Genomic DNA, 26,516 nt, shown 5'->3' on the forward strand with positions numbered 1-26,516 from the left:
GTCCTTCTGAAGGATCCTTGATCATTTCAATCTGACACTAACCGTTTGAGCGGCACATTTTATGTGAAATGTCACATGTTGCAGGCTTTGCAAAGAGGTTGTTCTTGAAGAATGGGGGAGTTTGAACACAAACGCAAAAACTCGCTGTTCACAGCTTGTGTGTGAGAGAGCACCAGAGCACAGTGAACAACTCTTGTCGCTCATTTCATGTGTGAAGGGACCATTTTATTCTAACAGTCTTGTTTTCGGCACAAAAAGTGCCAAAATGATATGGTCAACTTGGAATGTTAGTAAAGACAAAAATGACCCCTGTACTGTTCCTTCTTACTGGATTAGGGTTTAAGAATAAATTGATAAACTGCTAGAGCTTATTATAATTTATTCTTAAACCCTAATCCTCTTAATTTTTTAGCAAGATGTCCTAATGAGAGAAATGCAGAAATAAGAGGGGATTACTCAATTGGTATGCCTGCAAAAAGCATTCTCTCACTTAATAAACATAAATACTTCAGAATTGCTTGCCAGAAACTACAGAGGGAGACACTCCACCCCCAAACCCCCACCCTCTTTTCTCCTCCCTCCTTGCCTCTGACACACACACTCTCACACTGAGTTTGCACACATGCCAGGATCCTCACACTGTACCTGAGCACTTCACTCCACGCAGCGACCACCCACGCTGGGATCCAGATCCAGTGCGCGCGAGACACGGGAAGAGTGGAAGGAACCCAGTGCTTTCCACAGCTGCACAGCTCCAGAGTCTCTCTCTTCATCATCTTCCCCCCACCAACACCCCATCATCATCATCATCAGTCTCTTCAAGCCAGTTAGATCATGAACCTGATCTTTTCTGGTTGCTAAGGAGGGGAAATCGAGCTCAGAAGGAGTGGACGAGGCGGTACTTACTAAGGTAATGCGCTCTTCCAGTTATCAGTTGTGTGTGTGTGTGACTGGGTGTCACTGTAAACTTGTACCAATGTTCGCTCGCACTAAACGATCAATTGTCATGTCCAGCGCTGGATTCAAGTGGCTCCCGAAGTGCTGGTGAGTTTGAAGTGAATCATCCTGTCGCCTCGCGCTCCCTGCTGTGCGCGCTTGTGTGTGTGTGTGTGTGTGTGCGTGCGCGCGCGGGAGGGAGTGAGTGCGAGCGTGTCTTTCAGTGACAGGGTTTTCTGCCTCTATATTCGGCATCGCTCTGTGGAGTGCTGTGTGAATTGGGACGGGGTTCCAGTGGGGAATTGCGCTCTGAAAGCAGCTGTTTGTCTTTTTTTTTTAAATCGCTGCACATGTTTGTAGTGCAATGCGGCGCTGGGAAATCATGCCCACAGTTCTCGCGCTCCTCATGTGGCCAGCGTGGAAAAGCATAATCAATTCAGGGTTACCAGTAATAAGTCCAATGATCATTTTAGGAGACCATACTTGAGTATTTTCTAGCACACACACTCGTGCAGGTGACACAACACAACACAGCAGTGAAGTGAAGTAGGCTACAGTCTGTGACGAAGAAGACGAAAAGCATGGAGCCTCTTATCCTTTCAGTCTGTCATTTTTATAGTAACAAGACCTTTTCCCGCAGTTGTTGAGATGCAAATGATTATGTGCTTGGCATCTTACAATAGGCCGTTTCGGGTTTTTTTTTTTAACGTTTTCCAGTTAGGCTTTCGTGTTGTTTTAGCGGCGTTTGGGTTTCTGTGCGTACAGTTTTAAGCTATTTGTGGTTGGTTGTATTTGATTATGTAAAGTAAATATAAGAATGTTCTACATTTACGTTAATACTCAAACCTTCTCTTCGTTTGTCCGTTTAACGCTGTACGGTTGCAGCTTCAAAAATACGCTTATTCTGTATTAGTAGTACTAAAATGCTAGGCTATTGCATTATTGCTCTTGACAGGAACACATATGTAGGCTGTAGATAAAGATGTGTATGTCATACCTGCTTCATTATCTGAAACTGGACACATATCTGTTGTCTTCTCTGCGGACTCCAATTATGATTGGTCGATTAATCGCTTTCTGTGCAACCGAAGATGCTAAAATTCCTAAAGCTAAATCCCTCGGCATTCATAATATGACACTTAAAGGGGTGGTAAAATGCCCTTTTCACAAGACGTAAAATAAGCATTTGATGTCCCCAGAGTGTATGTGAAGTTTTAGCTCAAAATACCCCACATATATTTATATAGCATGTTAAAATTGTCAATTTTTGAGGGTGAGTTAAAACGCACCGTTTTGTGTCTGTTCCTTTAAATGTAAATGAGCTGCTGCTCCCAGCACAGGGGGCGGAGCTTCAACAGCTTGCACTCAAAATGCACTGAAAATGTCAATTTGTTTTTTTAGCCTTTTATGTTCAAACCGAATTCAGACAAAGATGGAGAGACTCAAGAAGAAGTGACATGTAGAATGCAACAGGACGTTTCTGAATGGTTAGTTGATGAATTTACTTGTGTAGTTATCTTCTAGTCATTGATTAGCATATTCTGTCTTGATAATCCCGGGGGCGGGGTTTATGTAAATTTTAGGGTTGGTGATGTCACTAACCCGGGAGGAATGTCGTGTAGTCCCTACCAGCCGTTTGTTGTAGTCCTTAAAAAGCAATTTCTTTAAAAGCAAATATCCCGTTGCTTTGAACTTTGAGCATTGTAACTTTGCAGATGTTGTTTATGCTCAAACAGCAACATTACACACTAACTAAAGTTAGAAAAGTGAAATCATAATCAACCACCCCTTTAAGTGAATCTTCTGATTTAAGGTAATTAGAGGCCGCCATTACCAACGAATTTCCTAAGTACAATTTCGGTATTCCAGAACAAATGTCTTATTTATTGATTGAGCTATTGAAACATATACACTACAACAGAGAAAATTTAACAGAATAAATGGAATAAACTTTTATAATGAGCTAGAACGCAACTTTGACGTGCATCTGATCAACAGATAAACCGTGGATAAACTTTATCATTCAGCTGAACGGTGGTGCACATGCACATCCATTTCAGACATAGCTAGGCCTACACTGTTCTTTCTCATCTCCATCCATGCAATAAATGCACGTCCTTGAAAGAACACAGATTTCTTGCTATTTACTTGAACTTTTCAGGTAATATGGCTCGTTTCAGAGGTGGCCAAAATTAGAATTTAATTTAATCACAGATTAAAAGTTCTCTACGATATTCACATGCGATACCGTGACATGATGAATGCGTAAGAATCACGGTCACATGCTCAATTTTGGAAAAAAAATGTGGTCACCCTTTACTTCTTTCCGTGGGTTTTTGCAAATTAATAGGCCTATTTAACCAATGAAACCTATTAAAAAGAACTTTTGACTAAACCTAACTCATGTTTGAAAGAAGTGCAGCGTACCTTTAGACCAGGGTTCACCAATCTCGGTCCTGGAGGGCCGCTGTCCTGCAGAGTTTAGCTCCAACCCCAATTAAACACACCTGAACCAGCTAATCAAGGTCTCACTAGGCATACTAGAAACTTTCAAACAGGTGTGTTGGAGCTAAACTCTGCAGGACAGCGGCCCTCCAGGACCGAGATTGGTGAACACTGCTTTAGACCATCTCTGCTTGTTTGCAATGAAAGGTTAAATAAAGGACTGGTTGAATATGTACAGCGTTTTCTTTACTCAATAAACTCTCTATATAAATGTTATGTCCAGGCTATTTGAGGAGCGGAAAGTTTATTATTTGCCGTAGAGTCATAGCAAGTACTGAATAGTCTTATATAGCCTGTGTGTCACACTTCTGTCTTTGATAACATGAGCTTTTGGCCAAATGACAGAAAAAACGTAGCGCCCACAAAGCTCCAATGAACTTTATAATCTGTAAGTTAATGAAAACGTAATGCGATGCACTTACTGCCTCAGATGCGGCTGTTCTAATGACGGACAAAACATAGCCTATCAAACACCATAGCACACTGTACTTGTACAGCTAAAATAACTGGAAGTGAACGATACAGGAAGCCTCGCACATTTGAGTTACAAAAGGCCGTGACTGCTCTTACATTAAATATAAGGTCAAAAAGGAGGTTTACTTGAATTGTCTGCTATATTCTGAATTTTCTGAAGCCATCTGAACTTTGTGCGACTAATAGTCTGAAATTTGAGTCATAGTTTATTGAAAATTTCCCCTCCCATTGAAATCTGACACATACTGTACAAGTACAACACATAAGGAGGAGAACAAGAAATTCTGCAAGAATGTCATTGGTTCTCATATGTATCATCAACATGTTCGAATGGAATGCATGAAAGTGAACAAGATTTGAGACCCCTGATTACAATAAACCCTGATGCGTGACTCTTTCTTTAGTTTTTATGCATGTCCAAATGGTTTTTTTTTTACACTATGAAAATGAATATGAACCACTGAAGCTCCAAAAGAGATAAAAAGCATAATAAATTAGTCTATGGCTTTATTTGTTTTATTCCAAGTCTTTGATAGTATTGTGAGAAACAGTGAAATTTAAGACATTTTTTATTGAGAATATTTGCCTGTGCTTTAGCTCACTTTTACACAAACAATTGTAGATATTTAATTAATAGTCTGGCTGGCACACTGGAATTCTGTATGACTGATCTGTCTTCTGTTCTGTCCTTTCCCCACAGAGACAGAAAGAGAGATCAAGAGACCAAGAATGGCTCAGGCCTCTCAGGACCAAGGTGCAGTGGGCGTGGCTGACCCAGATGACGACTCACCCAACATGATTGCTTACAGGAAGGTACTGCTGCTTTGCCTTTACATTTTATATGCTTTGGATTTGCCATCATTAAAGTCTTGTCAGCGAGTTAATGCTTGAAAGCGTAAAAAATTCGGTCAGCAAATATATATACAATGAGGGCAAGGCAGACACACAGAGTCATGAATATTGCTCAGTACTGGATTTGAATTTGAATGAGTTTTTGTCTGTTTGCTGGTGCATTGTTATCCCTTGATATTTATTCAGCTTCTCTGTGTATAGAATATTTAATTCCCTTCCTGATCCTTTGGTCACTATTTAATAAATAGAAGTTGCCTGATCTATGTGAAAGTGTCTGCTTGGAAGCAGATAGAAAACACAAACTGTTCCTTTATAATGTAAAGAATTTATGTCTGTGCATTTCTTATCCCAACTCTGGCTATTTTGGTAAACCTCTGCTCCTACATTTAAAGGTAGGATAGGCAATTTCAGAGAGGCTAGCAATTGCGAGCTAGCTTTGAAAGCATAAGATCCCACCCTCCCTTCAGAACGCTCCCAAAGCCGTGCCTCCTTCAAAACACATTAACGCACACAGCAGATTCTGCAAAGTTTCAGACGTGAGACGGCGTTAAATTATCTTATGTCTCAAGGCACATAACATTACATTAATAATGAACGTAAACAAATTTCAGAGCTCTTGCTTGTGCCAATTCATATAATTGAATATGACTACTGTAGATTCATTTCGGCATTGATAGTGTTGAAGTCTGAGTACGTTAACAGCTCTGGGTAGAACGTCACGGGTTGCCATTTCGTAATTACGATAATGACATGCATTCGGACTGAATGCAATGATTGGACGAAAATATTTTGGTCCTGAGACTTCCACGGAAAATATATGTAAAAAAATATATATATTTAGACCACTTCAAAATTGATTACTATCAGGATGTGAAGAGAGTTTCAACCAGTATAACAAAGTGTTTATAAAAAATGCCCTACCCTACCTTTAAAGTTATAAACGTTTCATGAGAGAAAGAGACTTACATTTGCATGCCAGTTTGTCGTATTCGATCATGTGGCGTTTAAGACGAATTCTGATCTCAGAGGAGAAAATAACTGTCAGGGAGTGAATTTCATAGTGCTAGCATTCCCAAACATCTCTATAAACATCAGTTTCTTTCTGTAGAAACTGTTCTTATTTACTGTACTTGCTTTGTGACATCTTTCTGCTTGACCGGTTAGGCAGGGACCTCTTACAACCAAGTCTTTTATGGAAAACCAAGTGAAGCGTATTTGATGCCAAATGATTTGTTTCTATCTGAGTGGAAATAGTCAGCTCAAGTTGGCGTAGAGATATTGAGCCCAACAGCAGTGACATTGGAGTCATTGCCAAATTGCTAGAGAAACATTGTGGTGGAGTTTGCACCTTTAAGATTAAGCGAATAAGACACAAACAAATTTGATACTAGTCATTCTTTGGAGACCCTTTGTTGAGTATATCTAAATGAAATGTTTTTGAGAAGAATCAATGGCACTGAGAAGTACACAATTGATATTACTAAACTTAATGAGATTCCAGTTAAAATTTCGAAATTCCTTGATACAAGACAAATTTACTTGAAGAGCAGCAAACCATAAGATATTAAGACTTATTTTCTGAGAATGTTGAGAATACATTTAATGAGTGTATGCACTTGTTTTAAGTATAAACAATTTAAAAACAAGTGAAAACATATTTGAACTGGAAGTCAAACCAAAAAAGACTTATTTAAAGTTTTGCAGTGTTCTCTATACATTTAATAAATAGCATAACAGGTAATATGTTGATAATAATAGACCAGTTTTGGACTCCAATGTTTATGAATAACAACGGAAGTATCAACAGGCTTTTTCTTTTAGGCTGTACAGTTCTTTAATGTACATCAGTGGATCTTAGTACTTCTTGTTATGACATGGGGCACTTAAGATGTGGGTGTGGTGAACAAGAAGAAAAAATGTCTAGTTTTGATTACAGCTGTCAGTCGGATCGGTGTGGAACTTATATTGGATGGAGACCACTGACCTGCAATGAGATGATTTCATTGGCTGTTTGATTGATAGCTTGCCGTTCCTCTGGTCGCTTACTACCTCACAGGGATATGAGATAGGCACCAGATGGCTCACAATATGCTCTAGGCACATGGAAGAAATGCCCAGTGTCCCTAGGGCATGAGCATGAGTTCATAGTGACTGTCATTCTTCTGTGTAGAAACAAACAAACACCCAGTCTAGAGTGATGGCATGGAAGTCTCTCTTCTGGAAGAAAACGAGTCCACAGTCCTTCTCTCTTGCTGTGACCCATGTCGTGATGGCTGACTGTGCTCTTTTGCATACTTTTGTAGTGGATGTTGTGTCTTGGTACGCACCTCATCTGAGTTTTGTTCTGGTTTAAGAGGAGAAGAGAGCGCATGCATGTGTAAACAGACACAATTAACCTGGATGCGCAGCGAGACAGGACTGACTTTGATGAATTTACCCATTAAGGAGAACATGCGAAGCCCCAAGGGATGAACATCATTACAATGTGTGAGAAATGCAGAGAAAGAAGATGAGATTATGGGAGAGAGTATTCACTGGCTTGTTGATACCTTTTTCATCCCAATATGCACCTCTGTCAACCTTTCTGAAGCTGACAGCAACCTCAGTGTGTTCTGTTATGGTGCATGAGCACATGCTGTGTTCTTACGGCTTGAAAAAGACATTTTTCCCCCTGCACATGGAATAACAGTTGTATGGCCACCAGTGTTGGGGATAACACATTACAAGTAACGCAAATTATGTAATCCGATTACATTTTTCAAGCAACTTGTAAAGTAATGCTTTACTTTTAAATTTACAACAAAATATCCTATATAGTTACTTTTTTCAAACAGCTAACACAAGTTACTTTGTTTTCCAATTTACTGACTGACACCTGCATGCATTGACTTAACTCACTGGCACAAAAACAGAATCAGTATTCCTCAAAATGAATAAAAACATTGAAATGCAAACAGAATATTATGCAAACCTGCAAAAAATAAATATGTGAATAACACAAATATACTTTGTATTTAATCTCTTTAACCTCTGCTGACCCTCGATGATACATTTGCGAAAAATATAACTTTTTAAAAATAAAAACAAAAGAGTAAGCCCAGCCCTGGTGAGAAAAAAATAATACACAATTAGCGTAACACATTACTCTCCATAAAAAGTAACTAATGCAATTAGTTACTTTTTTGGGGAGTAACTTTTAAAAGTAACTTTCCTCAACACTAATGGCCACTACCAGTAGGTTGTCTTTTGCTCTTATTTTTCCTGATTCTTGGCAGAGAAAATGATTTAAAATCAAGCGTATTGACTGTATGGGGGGTTATTATTTGTTTCTGATGTTGATGTAATATAATGAGACAAAATGCCTCCAGGTTAGTCTGTATCGCTGACATCCACTGACCCTTTCAGATAAGTGCAGAAATAAGTGAGAATCTGACACGCTTATCAACAATTCTGTTGGGGCAGTTGTTTTTAGAGTTGTTCTGTGCATTTGACTTTCTCTGGCAACCTTCAAGGCTTTATTGTAATATATAAACTTAATATTCTTTGGATCTTGTTTCTTATGACAGTTCCCAGGGCAGCTTTATCTAGCGATATATGTGGATTTGTTTGTATGCCTCTGCAGAAACGTATCTGCCGATTCCTCCCCCAAAACAACAATTAGAATGGAAAGCTGTTTTTCCAATATAAGCCCTGATGAAAGTCAACCAGTCAGTGTTGTATCTTTTCCCATGCTATTCCTCATCTCTGGCATGTGCAAGCCTTGCTGTCAGGGCATTTAAATTTTCTTGTGAGAAATGTTGCTAAATATATATAATATAATGAAAGATGTACACTATCATTCAATTAATACTTTTATTTAGCAAGGACACATTAGGTTGATCAAAAGTGTCAGTAAAGCCATTTATGTTACAAAAGATTTCTATGTAAATAAATGGACGTACTTATAATAATTAGAGAAGAGAGAGATCCTTGTAACAGTTCTGTACATTGGAATGGTGAATTAATCCGGCAGAGGGATGGATACACAGGCATGTTTATTTCTCCTGTCACATTTCAAGTGTCACCAGCTCTGTGCTGACCTCAGATGCCCTTTAAATCACTGTCAGTTTCACTTGTCTTCCTTGGTTCTATTATCGATGTCGTTTTATGACTGAACAGTGCATGGACCTTTTAACCTTTCTTTGTATGCTCATTTTGTAATTTTGAAACGGGCATAAATTATTTAGTCAGTGGCCCGTGTAGGTTTGTTGATTGCAGCTAGATGCCGACAGAAGAGATTTCTCACTCAAGACTGCTATGGGCTCACTATGTCAGAAGCGAATAACCAACAGCGAAATAATAAATTAGCCAGACAGTATTGGAGTCTGGCATGCTGTGGCATTTGTATCAAGTGGAGTTTTCTAGCAGAAGATAACTGACAAATATTTTACATGAGATTTATGTCTCACTTTCATGTTTACAGCTAAGGCTCAGGCAATTTTCCTGTCCGCTCATCTCAGGAAAACATAGCTGACTTGGGAACCACTGAAGCTTTGTTCATTTTGTTTTGAGGGAACTGAGCCAATGATTTGCAGGTAGCCATAGATCTGCGTGACTGTCTGAACGGAGGGAATATAACAGTGCGACCCAAGTGACTTTTGAGTTAAAAAATATATTACATTATAAGAACACACACGAATTTCCCGGACCAGAGTGCTAAACTCTAGTAATGATGTTGTTTGAACACCTATTATTTTTATTTGAGCTTTTTTGAACACCTATCATTTTTATTTTAGTATACTGTATATATAAAAAAACATTGATCGGCCAATTTACCATCAAAAAGACTGTAATGAATTAAATATTGTATGATTATGATACTTGTGAATGAAAGTAAATTATTTTCCATTCAGCAGGCACTTTTAATATTCAGAGTTATGCTAATTGGGTTGTACCAGAGATCTGGAGTTTAAGTGGTCACAGAACAGTGTGAGGATTTCAGTAAATCAGTTTTCTTGGTCAGGCCTCCTTCTTGCAACCTGTGCATTGGAAAAATTAGACGACCACCATTTCGAATTTTCATGTGGTTTTCCGCTACCGTGTCCTGTTGAGAGACCATGACAAAAACATGATGAACGTTGCTAGATCTAATCAAAGGCAACAAAGCAAATCTTTCCCAAATGATCTTTTTTTAATTACAGGTATAAAGGATGAACCAGGTGGACAGAAATATACTTTGGGGGCTCTTGAAGCTAATTATATCAGTCAGGCCTATTATCATACCATATTCAGCTGTAATTAATTACTGTCATCCATAGTCTGCGTTACAGTGGCCATTTTTGGCTCGAATAGAAACAACCGTGGTGAAAAATGTCTCTCTCCATATTTTATTTAGCATGAAAATGAAGCGAGGGTAATGATATAAGGAGCGGTGTGGAAACGCTGAAGAATAGTTCTTGTACTGTAGTAGATGGACAGATGCATTGAGATGACTTATTATAAAACAGCAGTACAGTAACTTAATATGCTCCTCATTACCACTTCACACAAGCAGACGGAAAGGACTGGTGCCCCATAATTGCTTTGTTCTTGTGTTTTTGCTTATGTGTGTGAGCAGGTTTGTCCTTGAGTGTTTGTGTGAATTCTGACAGCTCTGTTAATTATTTCTTTCAAGCTCTGTTGAACTTATTTGGGCAAGTATTTCTTTGGGTGGATTTCTTATTTGTGGTATATTCTACACTTAACCTAGACTGGGAAACCTGTACATTCTTCTATCCTGCTTCTGTTACAAATTTGCGGGGACCAATCACTAATTGGCTTATCCACCTGGCGCGCTATTGGCGGGTTTAATCCAATCCAATTCCTTTTAACCTCTCGACGCTGCTCAATGGCTTCTTTAGTTTAGCAAACAAATCGCTCGAGTGGGTGTAAATACCACTCACTTTCATGTTTTTTGGGGGTTTTTTTTGCACAACCTACAAAAATCGCTCGATGCCTCAGTCGCTTGAGCTTGTTCTGGTGATAGACTTAACCAATTAGTTTATGACAGATAATAGAGTTCGCCATCCTTCAAATGAACAGCATTTTGTCTCTGCACATAAAATAACCTGCAAATATTGTTTGGTGCTTGACACAATTTATGTTTCCCTCTTTATCCTCAGATGCTGCACCCAGCTAAAGGCTCCTGTCTGGCTTTTGGGACTAGCGAGCACATGCATGAGTTTGGTATTGAAATAGAATGCTGAATTTGTACACAATTTGTTGAAAGGGATTTGGGGAAGTGGCAGGGATTTGGATCCACTTTCAGATATTCCCTTGCACTGTTTTAGGGGTGTTCAAGGAAACCACCGCACTGAATTAAACCCTTGAGTAAGCAATACAGTTTCATTTGAGGTCAGAGGAAGGTCTCATGTTTTATCCTTACTGTTTTGGGCGTGTTAGCTCCTGTCTTCATCCCCAAATGGCTATATTTCAGGGCTTTAGCAGCTCTGGCAATGTTTTTCTCACCCTTTGATTGTTTGTTTGCACACAAAAAGAGTCATTTAGTTATTGATCTGCTGGGGCTTTGAAGGGCTGTCACGACATGATGATGTATCCCGGCGGAACGCTCCAATATGAAGGGCATTCAGGACGGGGGTGGAGCTAGAATCCTAATCTCTGTTTTACAATATATGTGGATTGGATGGAATAGACAAGGTGCATTACTTTATAATTCCTCATATGAATATTTATAAAAATCAAATCAATTGTACCATATTAAAGGGGTCCTATTATGCTTTTTCACTTTTTCAACTTTAGTTAGTCTGTAATGTTGCTGTTTGAGCATAAAAAAAGATCTGGAAGGTTACAAAGCTCAAAGTCCACTCCAAAGGGAGATATTTAATTTAACAGAATCCCCTTTTCAAGAACTACAACAAAAGACTCGTTTGGACTACAAGAAGATTTTTGCGAATCTTATAAAGTCACAATGTTACTCATTTAAATAATCTCCGCCCCCGGAATATGCAAAAAAAGTGTGAGGCCTGACTGAGCTGCATAAAAGAAGACAATGTTGTGGCTATGTTGAAGAGATGCTGTTTTATCCACCCCTTTTCCAAAACTCATTTGTTTGACCTTCCTTAGGCTGACATTTATTTTAAACACTGTACCTGAACATTTATAATCTCAATGTTTATCTGTGTGCTGCACATTTTATAGAGAACAGCTTGTTTTCTGATTTTGTAAGCTCTCGCTTTTCACAACAATTGCCAATCACTGGGCCAGCTAACCAATCACAGCACATTTTGTATTTCGGAAAGAAGGGCTTTACCGAAATCGGCGTGTTCAAGCCAGACTGGGGAAAGGGGAGCTATAATGTAAAGTATGTGAAAAATAATGTAAAGTATGTGAAAAATAATGAGTTTTTTGAACAATCAAGCTTGAAAACATATTCTAGGACACCCCAAAAACAAAATCAAGACTTCATAAAAGGGCATAATAGGAAACTCTTTCACCTAATAGGCTAGCTATCAAAATTAAAGGATAGTCCACGTAATTTTTTACTCACCCTCATGTTGTTCTAAACTGGCATGACTCTCTTTGTTCTGTGGAACATATTTTGAAGAATCTTAGAGGAATATAATTGACTTCCATTATATTGACAAAAAAATACAATTGAGGTCAATAGGTGGGTTTGACTTCATGCAGCACTGCACAGACTGATTGGCAAGATTTGCCGCTTAAAATATTTCTAACCTGCATGCACTGCTTCAAGTCAAATGCCAATCGGTCTGCACACCGCTGAATGAAGTCGAACACAGCTATGGGAACTGAAACTGGTGACCAACATTCTTTAATTTCCATATGTGGACCATCCCTTTAATTTCACTATGAGATTAGAATCAGCATCCTCAGTTGTTGTGGTGCTTAGGCTTGGAATAAGAACAGATGCTGATATTGTTGCACTACGCGGTTTTGTCTGGACAATCCACTATTGGGCCACATTAGCATAAGGATGTATGAAGGTTATTGAATGCTGAAACAATCACATCATTTGCAGTTAAAAAGAGCCAGAGCCCTACTTTCCAAGGTGTTATTTCACAAGCATAATGAAGGCGGCCATTTCAAAGGCAGCCATTCTATGAAAATGGCATGAAGACCTATTCATATTATGGGTGTGCACAGACCACTTCTTGTGAATCCGTTATGAGCCGAGCCAAGCCTCACGCATTAGGCGTAAAGATTTGGATCGAAGGCTCCTCGGAACAATAGAAAGACACACCTGTACTTTCAATTCACCTTCTCAAAAGAGCACCTGGTTCTTAATTTATCTAACGGTTTATTGTCTAAAAAGATAGCACACACACCTTTTCTCAAAGGTTAGGCAATGAATCTCACCAAACAGCATGTCTCAGCACTCAGCAGATATTGATGTGTAGAGTTGGTATCATTTTGAAGTATAGGCTACACAGTAATGCAAACTGTTCAGGAAATGTATTCTGATTGGTTACTAGAGTGTTTCTAGGGGGTGTTCAGAGTATAAAATGTCATTTTTTCATGGAATTCTCTAAGACTTTCTTCATGCTTACCAGTCTCCTAGCAAAATTGTCCCAAGACTACACTGTGTTATTGGGTAATGAAGAGGTTTTCTTGCTATTGATTTTTTTGTTGTTGTTGTTTTGTAATTGAGATCCATGACTTTGAAGAGAGACTGAAGAGGTTGGTCAGGTCAAAAGACTGGCAACAGGTGCCGTTCATTAGACCATTATTAATAAATGTGAACTTTACCCAGACTACACTGCTGCTCGTCAGAGACACTAGCAGGAAGCCACTGCTGATTTTTGAAATCAACCCAAACACATCCCTCCTTTCATTGCTCCGCAGTGCATGAGTGGATGTCTCTTTATCATAGCTGAAGTGCAGCAAAATAATGCTTTGTGAAAAATAAAGCGAAGATGACAAACGAATGACAAGGAAGCAAAAAAATCAACATACAGTTCACAAGAGTATATACAAGCTAGTTTGTTGTTAGCTGCCAGCAGCACACCAGGTCCAGATAAACACTAGCTGCGTTTACATGGACCCTAATAATCCGATTGTAATCAGACCAGTAGCACAATCGGAATAAAAAAGTAACATGTAACTACGTCAACCGTTTATTCCTTTTGTAATCCGATCGAGAGGACATGTAAAGACTCGATCGGATTGAGAACCGAAACTGGAGAGTACTGCACATGTGCAATGCCGTAGAAATAGCGTAATGACGTATGATGCGTGGAATGAGTTGGTCTTCATGATGAATAAAGTGTCATAAATGAGTGTCCTGTCATTCTGAAATTCTCTTACCACTCATCGTCTGTGAAGTGGAGCAGGACAGTCCTCGTTTCAGACTCTCATCCGCAGACGACACAGTTTTGGGCACGGGAAGGGGCGCTTTACTGCTTGATAAATACAAGCAGCACGGCTCAACGGTTCATGTGCTTGTCATCGCATAATTAGGACGCGAAATATGTAAATATTAAGTTTGCTTTTTAAAACAAAGAAAAGGAGGATGGTTAGTATGCAACAACAGCGGGTAAACTCTATATTCGTGCAGTGTGCGCATGTCAAAAGATTTGAACAATTTTTTTCAAATTCAAAAACATTTTTTACACTTTTTTAGTGTTCATGTAAACACTACGTTCGGATTCATCAATCGGAATGAATTCATTCAGATCGAAGCAAAACGCGTCCATGTAAACGTACAGTAGCTAACGACACTCAAAACCAATGTTACTCGCATATGGAGCAGAAACAATGCAACCTCGGCATCTGTTTTCAGGCCGTCCCGCTTAGCTCTCTCCAGCGCTGGAAAGCTACATGGTTCCTCCTAAAGTTCTTGCCTGATCATAACCCTTTATTTCCATTGATATTCTTCTGCCCTGTTCTCTTTTGTAATGTCTCTAAGCCATCTCTTTTTCTACAGTCTTCAAATCGCCCTCTTGCTCCCTCTCTTCTCCCCCATCATGAATGGACACGCCCCCTACTGCTGATTAGCTACAAGTTTATTGTAGTGCTCGGTCCGATCCACTTTCAACAGTGTTTTTAAAATGTCCGCTTACTGCACCTTTAATGGATACTTCGAAACCTTTCGCTCTAATACCAACTTCACACATTTCTGGTCTGGTTTGGAGGTGTTTTTTGCATAAGTAGATGCTTACAGTACCTCAATCCTTTCTTCCCTCAGCTCTTCTCAGTAGGTCAGGTGTCACATGTGGGGTAATCTTTGGCTCAAGAGTGAGGAAGATTAATATTAAATCTGTTTAACAATGTAAAATTACCTCACATTTGAATGCCAAAATACTACAGTAATTCATCCTGATTCTCACACAGCTTTTTAGTTATGAGCAGTATAGAGGCCGAATAAGCTAGATAAGAAAGTGCTGTGAAAGTAAACTAGTGAGTCCCACATGGCAGTGATGTAGTTCAGTCTACTTTATTTTGCTGTTTGCTCTCAGAATAATACATTGTATAAATGAGATGTTCTGTTACCAGAACAAATAAAGCCGTAAACAGTGAGCAGTAATTTGCATGATTTATACACGTGGTGGTGCATGCTGGGAAAAACAGTGTCCAGTTTTTTTCCCCATGGGATTATATGACAGTTTAAAAATAGATCTTAATGTCAAAAGGTCGGTGACCCCTGTTCTTGGTTCTTGTGAATGAGCCTTTAGGGTACAACTCATTTAGGCCTGTGATTATTACATCTTGTAACCTCAGTGAGGAATAGCAGATGAGCCTGGGTCTTTTTTTGTTGTGGCTGATTGACGCAGAGGATCTTTGTTCCCATAAGTCATGTAGACGGATTGATGATGTGTTGCAGTCAGTGTATTGGCTGTGAGCGAAATGCTTCTCTTATCTAACAGAAACTCAAAGCCTCAGTGATCCAGAATGCAGTACCCTTGATTATGAATGTCTCTTCTGACATCACACTCCCTTTTAAGTGTTTCAACTGGCAGACACCGATAAGGCCAGTTGCTATTTGAATTGGTGAGCTGCAATCAAGTCCCAGTGGGCTGCTCTTCTTTTTAAATGTGGACGAAAAGGTGAAATAGGGAGCAGAAAATGGGGATATAGGTGAAGAGGATTGATAGTGACATTTGATGTTGTATTTATTAAAGGCGAGGCTATCTGAACAGCATTTAGCATTGAAGGATTAGCATAGCTATAATGAAACCCTTGCCCTTGGCATTTTAACCATCCACACTAAGCCACAGCCTGCACCTCGATGGCATTCTGTATGCCAGCCACCTGGGACCTTCCTGTTAAACAGGAAAAAAAGCAGTAACCTCAGTTTACATTAGTTTTATTCTCTTGTATTCTTTCAAGGCAGCTTCTGAAATCAAACCTATTTGAGCTCCCTGTGTAACAGTGCATTTAATCCAGGTTGGTTCAACATGGTCAGAGCACCGCTTTACCGCACTGTCTAACATAGTCACGTCGCAGAGACAAGTGTCGTAATCACAAAGAAAGTGCCAGAAAGCAAGGCTGGGTGATGGATAAATAATTGAAGTGTGGGATTAGAGGGTGGCATTGAAGGGCGCATCTCTGTAAATTTGTGTGTGTCAGTGTGTGCCAGTGTGTGCATGAATGATTGATGAAGACAGCTGTGGGACAGTTTAAGAGCTCATTAAGATGCTTTTGCAGTCCATTGTCCATTGTGAAGAAAACCTAAGGGAGACAGAAGAAAATGTGCAGAAGTGTGAGAGCCGCCTTCAGATTTCTGTGTTCATTTGTTTTGTGACATGAAAGTACAGGCCTGTCTTTGGAACGTGTGCAGTGAGTGGTTTTTTAATAGTTTAGATGAGAGTTGTGCATTTCAATAAAAAACAAAACAATACTATTTAATAAGATGGAATTGCCGCTGATAAGGTCCTCTACTGACATTTGCATTAAAAGGATAGTTCACTCAAAAAAAAAAAAATCAGTCATTATTTGCTCACCTTCATGTCGTTCTAAACGTGTATGACGGAATATTTTCTGTGGAATATAAAAGATATTTTGAATAATGTTGCGCTGTTTTTGTCCTATAATGAAAGTCAATGGGGTCCAAAATAACATTGGACCCCATTGACTTTCATTGTATAGGGGAATGTTTGTATGTTTTTTTAGGCTTTTTAAAAAACATCTTTTATATTCCAGTGAGGAAAAAAGTCATACAGGTTTGGAAAGACATGAATGTGAGTATAATGGCTGAACCATTCCTTTTACATTTTCTATGAATGATGTTGTCATTGTGAAATCAATTTTAAAGGATAAGGATAATAAGGAATGAAGTGACTGTGAGATATAGTCACTCACAATTATGAGAGAAGAGTTGCAATTGTGAGAGATGTCATATTGTGAGATATAAAGTCGCAGTTATGAGAAATAGTAATTTTGAGAGATTCACTTTGTGTAAATCACTTTAGATGAAAGTGTCTGCTAAATGAATAAATGTAAATAAAGTTGCTGTTGCGAGATATAGAAATAAGCTTTCATGGTGCCAGTTAGTTTTCAGAAATCATACAGAACAGACTTAAATATATCATTTATAAAGTCATATAATATATGAAGACACATTTAATGTATTAAAACGATGGTTCACCTAAAAAATGAATTTTATCATTATTTACTCAACCTCATGTAATTCCAAACTTATTGTATTCTTTACAGCACAAAATATATTTTGAGAAATGTTAAATCTAAAAAAAGATATAATTTTATGCCAACCTTTTGTGTTCAGAAGAAAGAAAGTTGTACAAATTTGGAACAAAATGAGGGTGAACTTACTTGCGTACAAGTTATTGTGTTAAATATATTGCATACATTAACACGTTAGCTTTGACAAGCCTAATAACAATGTCATCTGTAATATATTAAACATGAGCATATTGGTGTGCTTCACACCTTTTTATTGCTTTAGCTACATGTCAACAAAGTGGGGCAAGCCCAGGCTGAGCTTCTGTTGTGGACTGGAGACATCAAATCACTTGAGGTCTGTCTGTACCACGTCCATATGCTTCCAGTTTTCAGTGTGAACGCGAGGCATATGCCCATGCGCATTTAAAAAAAACAAAACAAAGCAAGATTGAGCAGATGCTCTGCCCACAAGAGATAAGTATAGCTTTTATAAATCTCACCCTCTCCTCCGTCTGTGGGCTCTATTAAGACCTGGACACAGTACAATCCATCTCAAATGACAGCCACTGTTCATTAGCCCATCACACTGAAATAAATGACAAGCCTGTTCACATTTTCACTCTTTCTGCAAAATTTCAGCTGTCCATTTCATCTTCCCCTATTCCTCTTTTCTGTCTCTTTATTTTCTACTATGCACAGGCATTCACATATTCTCCATTGCTCTCAATTTTTGTCACACTGATGCACAAACATTATTTTTTTCTGTCTTTCTTCTTCACTTGTCTTCCTGTCGCTTTCCTACACTCTGTGTCCGCTCTCTCTCTCTCTCTAACACACACATGCAAACTCACACACAGCTTTGTGCTTTACACATGGTTGCTGCTGCTGTGGTGCTTATCTCTTCTGGGAGTAATATATTTTTTGGTGCATGGGAACAATTCTTAGACACACTTTCAAATCTAAACTTCAGAAATATTTTTGCTAAGGCATATTCCAGTGTTATCGGGAGACTTAAATGCAACTTGCCACGTTATAAGCTACCTCGATCACGACAGTCCTTCTTAAGGGGACATTATATATTTTCTTAACATGTGACCATTGATGAATTTATCATTTGATTAACGCCAAAATTTTATGGCACAGAAACATTTTGAATGAATAGACAAATCTAAAATTTGAATGGATAAAATTACGCTAAAAAGTTAGTTGCCTCACTTCTTTTAGCTAGCTACTCACTGAGACTGTATAATGGAGATGAGCCACTTAGAAAAATGAATTGTAATGCACAAAATGGCCTCTATATAATTGGACTCTAATAAAAACAATGCAAATAAATAAAATAAAGATGTAAATTGTGAATCATATTTTCCCTCTTGAATAAATTGGAGTAGGTTTTTTTTTTTTTTTTAACAACAAAAGGATAAGTGACCCTCTCCTACTCTTTCTCATATTAGGCCACTTGTACAAATGTTACCTGGCCCTAAGCCAAAATTAACACAGCAGATTAAATTTGATGAGACTGTAAATTGCTGTTAAATGCATGTGTGCCATGCATGTTGCATACTAAATTGAGCAATAAAAAAAATCAAACTATTTGTTGCACTAATTCATATTTTGCTTTCCAGATGCACGTCTTTTTTGTATATACATTATAATGTCTTCTAAGTGTGTCTCCACTCTCAGTTGAAGAATAATGATCCTAATGCCTTTAATGACTGATTGCAAAATCCACCCCACGGATCTGACTCAGCTTCCTTTCTCCACTGTCAGATGTGAGTGTACTGTAAAGATGTGAGTGTACTGTAAAGATGAAGTAAGCTTCTGCTTGTTAGTTTGTGCAGGATGATGGAGGCCATATGACTCCAGTTTTCTGATCTTCAATTACTTATTGATAATCCACTTAACCTTGAAGAAATATATTTGACATTTTCTTGTATTTATCTGGCGTAAAGTTTTATCCTAATTGGTATGCTTTTTATCAACATGTACCCATACTTTACTTTTACCTATTTTACCTAATGTGAAAAGGACTTCTGGCAAACAGGTCGGCAGCAACATTGTTGCATATAAATCCATAAATGTGTGGGTAAAGTTATTGTATGTAATTACCGCAAATTTGCATTCAGTTGGCTATTCATTTACTTTTTCTATTTGTTTTGACTGTCCGTCCATCCGTCTGTCCGTCTATCATTTGTCTGTCTTTCTATCTATCTATCGTTCTGTCTGTCCATCCATCCATCCATCCATCCATCCATCCATCCATCCATCCATCCATCCATCCATCCATCCATCCATCCATCCATGGCTGGGAATTACTCCTCTACCAGCTGTCTTACAGAAACTCGTGTGGGAATGCCTCATCAACCCAGAGGTGGTTCATTCCAGTGAGCTTTCAATGAGATCATTCAAACAGATTCTTGCTTTATCTCAGTCAGAAGGGGATGTCTGTTGAGCTTTCATTCTCTCATGTGAATGACAGGGTCCTAACGATCACAGTGGTTCTCTTGAACAGTATTTTACCCACTTGTCAAATATAAGTGCAGCGGCTCCCAAGAATTCAGACCACACTGGATGGGTTCCTTAAAGAGGAGAAAGCACTCTGTCAGATTCATGAGAGTTTGAATACAATGGATAAAAGAGGGGCCACAAGTCCCTGCATGTGTCAATTAACATGCGCCAACAATCCGAAAGGCTTATAGCATATTCTAGTGTGCCATATTAAGAGCAGCTTAGTACAATGCCTACCTTTAAACACTAAATCCCCATATCAGCGGTGGTTTCCTCGGCTTGTGGGAGTGGAGGTAAAGCGGAGGCACTCTGGGTAAATAGAACTGTCATCTCTCCTTAAACACAATCTCTGCACTCAAGGAGACTTGCGGTAATGAGCCTGTCAATTTTCCCGGGCGCCCTCGGAGGATGCCGGTGTGTCAGCCCTAATGAGGGTGTTTGTACCATTTCACCAGACGAAGCACAAAACAGGACTGCAGCAAATGCACCTCACCTTGTTTAAAAATGCTTCCACTATTGCTGTGAAGGACGGGGCTTGTATTTACAGGCAAAGGAACCAGCCTGAATCATTGGTCCCGATGATTATAACATCGACCGGGGGTTTATTGTCAGCTGGATGTTATTGGAGGTGATGAGAGATTCCGCATCAGTGTTTTGTGAGTCTGATGTGATGAGTGAGAAGAATGCTTTTTCATGTAATTCACTCAAGGCAGTGATTAATTGCTTTGATAAGGCCTGCTGACATTGTGAAATTCTGCTCTGTTTCTAATAACCACAGCCAAATGGCTTACGGTAATGTTGCTCTTGTCAACGTGGAGCTTTTTGTGTCGTAGACTGTTCATCAAAAGGAGTAACTTATTTGTCGATAACACTTTAAATGAGTTTTAAAGGGCAGTTAAGTTGCCGTTGTGCATTTACAATTAGGATGTTTTATCTTGTGTCTGTCACCCTTAAATGATGTGATGTTGTTAGAAGTGTTTGTGCTTTTATTATTAATCCGAAGGAAAAATAATAGCATACAACACAAAGTACAGTAACAAAACAAAGCACATTCAGATTCTGGGCTTTCTTGAACGTTTCCTGCAGGTAAACTGCTGATGTTTTGAAACCTATTTTGCATTGTCAGACGATTTTGTGTTAATTCTGTCTCATAAAGGAGCATTTGTGTGCTTGCTGTTTCTACCGATTCCTTCAAAACATCTTAACAATGGCATGTTCATCTTCATGGTTACTTCAATAAATACATTCATATAAAAAACAACAACAATTGAGACAAGTTGACAGATAAAATGCATTTACGTTACATTGCTTTTTACCTTTTGTGCATGATTTCTTTAGATAGATTTTTACATAATGTGTCCACTTTAGGGGACAGAATACATTTAAGTGTTGAATTTAAAATATAGCCTATAATAATAGTAATAAACAAAAAGTAACTTTTTCTGCATTCAGTATTCAATTGTTAACATTTTGTCATTTTCTTCTTACATAAAATTAATATTTAAAAAAATATAGGAATTATACTGGTCCTTGGATCATATTTTGTTGGCATACAATTATGCCATTTGAACCCAACCAACATGACCTTTTAATATCTGATTAGTGTGCATGAAAGGGTTAAGTTCGCCGTAATGGAGCTTTTGCAGATAATTACAGATTGAATAAGGGGTAAAATCAATAAGACTGCAGGAGCCCAACCCTGTCTGAACCCAGAACAGAAGGGTGGGGATTTTGGCAGACATTAATTAGAATGACTGAGCAAAGCACACTTTCCTCAAAATATTTTGTCTCAACGCATCCTGCAATGCAGGGTTAAATGTATTTTGAGACTGCATTGATTGAGTGTTATGAGACTATCTTAGGCTATGTCATTTGTTAACTACCTTGTTAGTTTGCTGAATGAATCAGTTCGTTGGGTTACGCTTTATTTTGATGGTCCACTTTAGACATTCTGTTGACTACAAATAACATTGTACTTGTGTGTGAAGAAAATGTCTTGTGTTAAACAGTTAAAGGTCCCGTATTATGCACCTTTTCACAAGATGTAAAATAAGTCTCTGATGTCCCCAGAGTGTGTATGTGAAGTTTCAGCTCAAAATACCCAACAGATCAGTTTTTACAGCATGTTTAAATTGTCATTTTTTGGGGCTCAGAAAAACGCGCTGTTTTAGTGTGTGCCCTTTAAATGCAAATAAGCTGCTGCTGGACGACCCAGGGGGCGGAGCTTCATGAGCTCGCGCTCAGTCTCTCAGGACAATTTCATCTCACGGAATGATGATAATATCAGAAACTCTCAGTAACGGTGTTCATTTCGAGTCGGACAATAATGCCTACAGAGTCAGAGTGCTGTATAGAGATGGAACAGGTATAGTTTAGTAGTTTAATTGCGGTTATTATAACGTATTTGTCATCTGCTTGTATGTATCCATTATTTATTAATAGGATATTTATTAATAACTACAAGTCTGCTGTTTCGGACCAGGTCCGAATGATGATCAAACATATACTGATGAGTTTATTAAAGTTTACTGTACATCACACAAAAGATGAAGCGTTAGTTTTACTTCAGAAAATCACCGTAAGAGCTGAGTAAACACAGTAAGTTATAAGAAGTGCGCAAGTACATAAACGAATTTCGGTAGAGTTGAGGGAGCATTCCTGTGGGCGGAGGTTAGTCAAAAAACTGTTCTACTGACGTCATTAAAGAAGGAAGTAGAGGGATGTAGTCCAAACGGGCCGTTCGATGTAGGCGACTTCTGTTAAATAAAATATCTCGCTTGGCATTGAACTTTGAGCTTTATAATTTTACAGATATTATTTATACTCTAACAACAACATTACACACTAACTAAAGTTTGAAACATGGGATCACGAAGAACGGGACCTTTAAAAAATAGCAATGTTAAAGCGGGCTCTATCTGACCCTATGAATCACCCATAGTTTAAGCCAGGGTTGTCAGGTCTGCGGTTTTACCCTACACCAAACATTAATAATAATAATATTAATAAACTTTATTTTATATAGCGCCTTTAAAAGTTGCATCTTAAAGCGCTTTACAAGAACATACTGTACAAATAAAATACATTGAAATAGGGAAAAAAATAGAAGCGTACATCAAAACAAATGTACAAAACATATTTATAAAAAACAGAATAATCACATATAGTCTAGCATGAAAAAATAAGTTTTAAGAAGATTTAAAGGAGCCATATGTAAGATTGTGGCCAAAACTGGTACTGCAATCACTTTCAAATTACTGTAGAGCGGTGTATCCCCTCCCCCTCCCCCCTGACTTGAGGTTGCCAGATAGGCTGCAGGATCCAGCAGGAACGTAGGCTGACACGTAGCTGTGGTAACTAGAGCAGAGCTGGCAACCCGGATGCCGAAACACTACTGACTTCGTGATTGGTAGATAGGTGGAGGGTGGCGCTTCAGGCCAAAACACAAGATGACAACATCAACATCAGTTGAGGGCTGCAACTTCACTTTTTAAATGACAATATCCTGGCCGTACTACTGTTGTCAGTGATATAAGTATTTGAAATGAACATGATTTCTTAATGTCTAGTGACATATCAGGGCCATTTTATGATTAATTGAAATACATTTCTTACATACAGCTCCTTTAAAAACATCAGAAGATTCAGCATGTCTAATCACAGTGGGAAGAGAATTCCAAAGTTTTGGAGCCAAAGAAGAAAAGGCTCTGTCACCCATAGTGTAAACAATGTTGAAGGAACAGTTACCAGAATCGTAAGAGCGGAGATCACACCTTGGGGTGTAGACACTAGTTAAAAGTGCAGACAGACATTGTGGCGCCAAACCATGCAAGGCCTTGTAGGGAAGCATGAGAATTGTAAAATCTATGCGAAACCTGACAGGAAGCCAGTGCAAGGACTCCAAGATTAGAGTGATGTGCTCACTTTATTTGTAACGCTTTTGACACTGTTAAATGTGACGTTCAAGCGGCAGTGCGTAGTGCAAGTCTTGTCTTCCACTTTAATACATTTTATCGCATGAAAAAACATGCTTGAACATCAAAAGGTATGTTGAAAGATACAGTACAACTTACTGAAATGTATCATGTCTCATGCAATCGCTCAATCAGTGTTTCAACCGCATCAATAACACAGCTTGTCATTTAACGTTGCTTTTACCTCAGGAGTTATCCAATGTTCACAGTTATTTAGTTGGCAATAAAAAATGCTAGACAGGAGCTTATTTACTGTCAATTATATATGTTGCCTATGTTTGAATACATTTGTCATAAAGACAAGTGTTTATGCAACCAAGTTCTATACACACTAGTGATGGCCAAAATTTTTGGCCGAAAATGGCATTTTCGTTTTTTTGGCTGAAAATATATGCTCCCCGCTATCTGCTCACACGCTCTGATAATAATAGCTTTGTAGGTTTTTGGTTTCAGTTTCGGCCCACAATTTTCATTTCAGTGCAAACCCTAATACAGAATTTTTTTCCCTAATTTCAAGCGCTCAAGTCACTACTTTGGGCTGATTATAGCCCTCGCTCGCACATGGCCAGACAGTGGAAGTACGGCTAATAATTTCTGGATATCTGGCATACAAGTTACCCGAACAAAACAAACGAACAAAAATGGGTTAGGGAGGGCTGCAGCCCAGTCAAGCCCATTGGTAAGTCCGGCCATGGTTCCCACACAGCATTAGTTTTTTCCTCCAGAAAATCAAACTGTATTCTGAATAATCGGCTATCATTATCGGCGGAGAAATTTAGTATTGTGCATCTCTAAAGAAAAGAACTGTGTGTCATTTTTGTTTTGCTCTGTTGCACCTTTGTGGTCATTATTTTCTAATGGATTTTTAATTGCACTAAATTGTGCTTCATGAGAGAGGATGTGAATACAGGTATGGGGAATGAGAGGGAATCAAGTATTCAGAGGATGCTGCTGTTCATGCACCGAACTTGACTTGAAATTCATGAGTTTGACTCTAGGTGAAGTTTATTCCCATCTGAGCAGCAGATGGACAGCGCTGGGGTGAAAACAGAGCCTACAGTTTGTGTATACACTGAAAAAATGCTTAAAGCTATGGTCTACGATTTCAAAGATTGTTCATTATTAATAACCTCGTTTAGATGCTGGTTATGGTTCTACAGTACAATCCTAACAATATGAAGAGAAAAAAGAATGAAAAAAATCCATTCACTCTATTGGGCGTACAGCTGCAGAGAAGTTGACCAATGTAAGCTGTCCGGCCGGACAGCTTACATTGGTCAACTGCTCTCATCCAATCCCCCGCTCCACTTGAAACTCCACGTGGCGCTCGCGTCTCCACCCCACCGCACCCCACCCCGCCCCCCTCCTGCGACATGATATTTCGCGGGCAAGCAGCTGACAGTCTATGGTAGCTAGCAAAGTAGCATCAGCTCAGAAGTGGAGATTTGGGACTGAAAACCGACGCTGACACGGCTGACTTTTTGTTGAGCAGGTAAGCATTTATTTATACTTTTATGGTGTGAGGTGTTACATAAATAGCTTTTTATCAGTCTTGACAACATGCTCATGCTGCCGGTCGGCATTGGAATGTTAGCCGTTAAGCATCGCCTATCACGGGTCAAAGTAATTATATTTCTTGAAGTGCTTGAATATATTTCAGTAGGCCTAGCGGGTTTCTGTTCGAGCCGATCGGAATTTGAACAAGATGCGCTGTTTACTACCGGTGATCACAGCTTGACTGAGTGACGTTGTTCAGGTCGTTTCCCGGTGGGAGGGATCAGGTAGCACAGAGGGGAGGGGTGTGTGTGTGGAGGGGCGGGATGAGTTTTTTAAAACTTCCCATCCGTCTCAGGCTTTCTCGACCGATTTTCAACATCGTAGACTACAGCTTTAAGGCAAGAGAAATTTATATGTATATATCATTTTTCATACATGATAGTAATTCAAAGTGCTTTATATAGGCGTAATAAAGAGAAAGAAAATTAACATTAAAATAAGTAAGGGAAAATAATTAAAAAGAAAAAATATGTAATTACTAACAAAAATCCATAACATGTTAAATAAAATTTATTTTCAGTATTAAAAACTTACTGGAAGACAAGACCAAAGGACTGATTAAGATGATGATTTTTGGCCCGTATGTCTGAACACTGTGAAGTCAGGGAACATTCATGGTCACTTTAACAGTGAGAACTGAAAGAAGATTGTGTGCCTCTGAAACCGAGTCTCATAGCACATTATCTTCAAAGACTGATCTCTTCCCAGCCTGTTGTTCTGTTCTCTTTACCTGTTGTGCTGTCAGCATGCTCCGAGAGGGACTCAAAGCCCATCTGGCTCGGGTCATGGACAGAGTTTAGATCTTAACATATGCTGTTTTATATGAGATGCGTAACTCATACTGCATGCAATATATAGGCTACCACCCACCCCACACTCTCATTTTCTTTGTCTGTGTGACTTTTAGGTGCAGTTTTTGGTGTAACTATATTAAGAGCTGCCAGAGATTAACGTTTCATCACCGTAACAATAAATCACAGTAGTGTCCAGATTTTAGTTAAGCAGATCCTGTGTCCATTTTACAGCTTCACCACTTTGGTTTTTGCCACTCATGGGAGGAAGTCTTGCATTATTGAACACCTTTTTCGGTTC

At 38.8% G+C, this 26,516-nt stretch overlaps 1 protein-coding gene across 5 annotated transcripts in view; it reads left to right on the top strand.

The window, feature by feature from the left end:
• The first annotated feature begins 530 nt into the window (after positions 1-530).
• Positions 531-26,516, top strand: part of rgs6 (regulator of G protein signaling 6) — a 70,591-nt gene continuing 44,605 nt past the window's right edge. For 2 of the 5 annotated variants that reach the window (XM_084091421.1, XM_084091424.1), the window contains exons 1-2: positions 594-910; positions 4,616-4,728. In XM_084091421.1, coding sequence (XP_083947547.1) covers positions 4,645-4,728 — 84 coding nt within the window. In that variant the 5' untranslated portion in view covers positions 594-910; positions 4,616-4,644. Of the gene's footprint in view, positions 911-964; positions 1,045-2,337; positions 2,424-4,615; positions 4,729-26,516 lie in introns of those variants that run through there. The other 3 variants (XM_084091422.1, XM_084091425.1, XM_084091423.1) reach the window with 3 other exon arrangements.

The sequence above is a fragment of the Abramis brama genome (genome assembly GCF_963993115.1).
Source record: "Abramis brama genome assembly, chromosome: 18".
NCBI lineage: Eukaryota > Metazoa > Chordata > Actinopteri > Cypriniformes > Leuciscidae > Abramis > Abramis brama.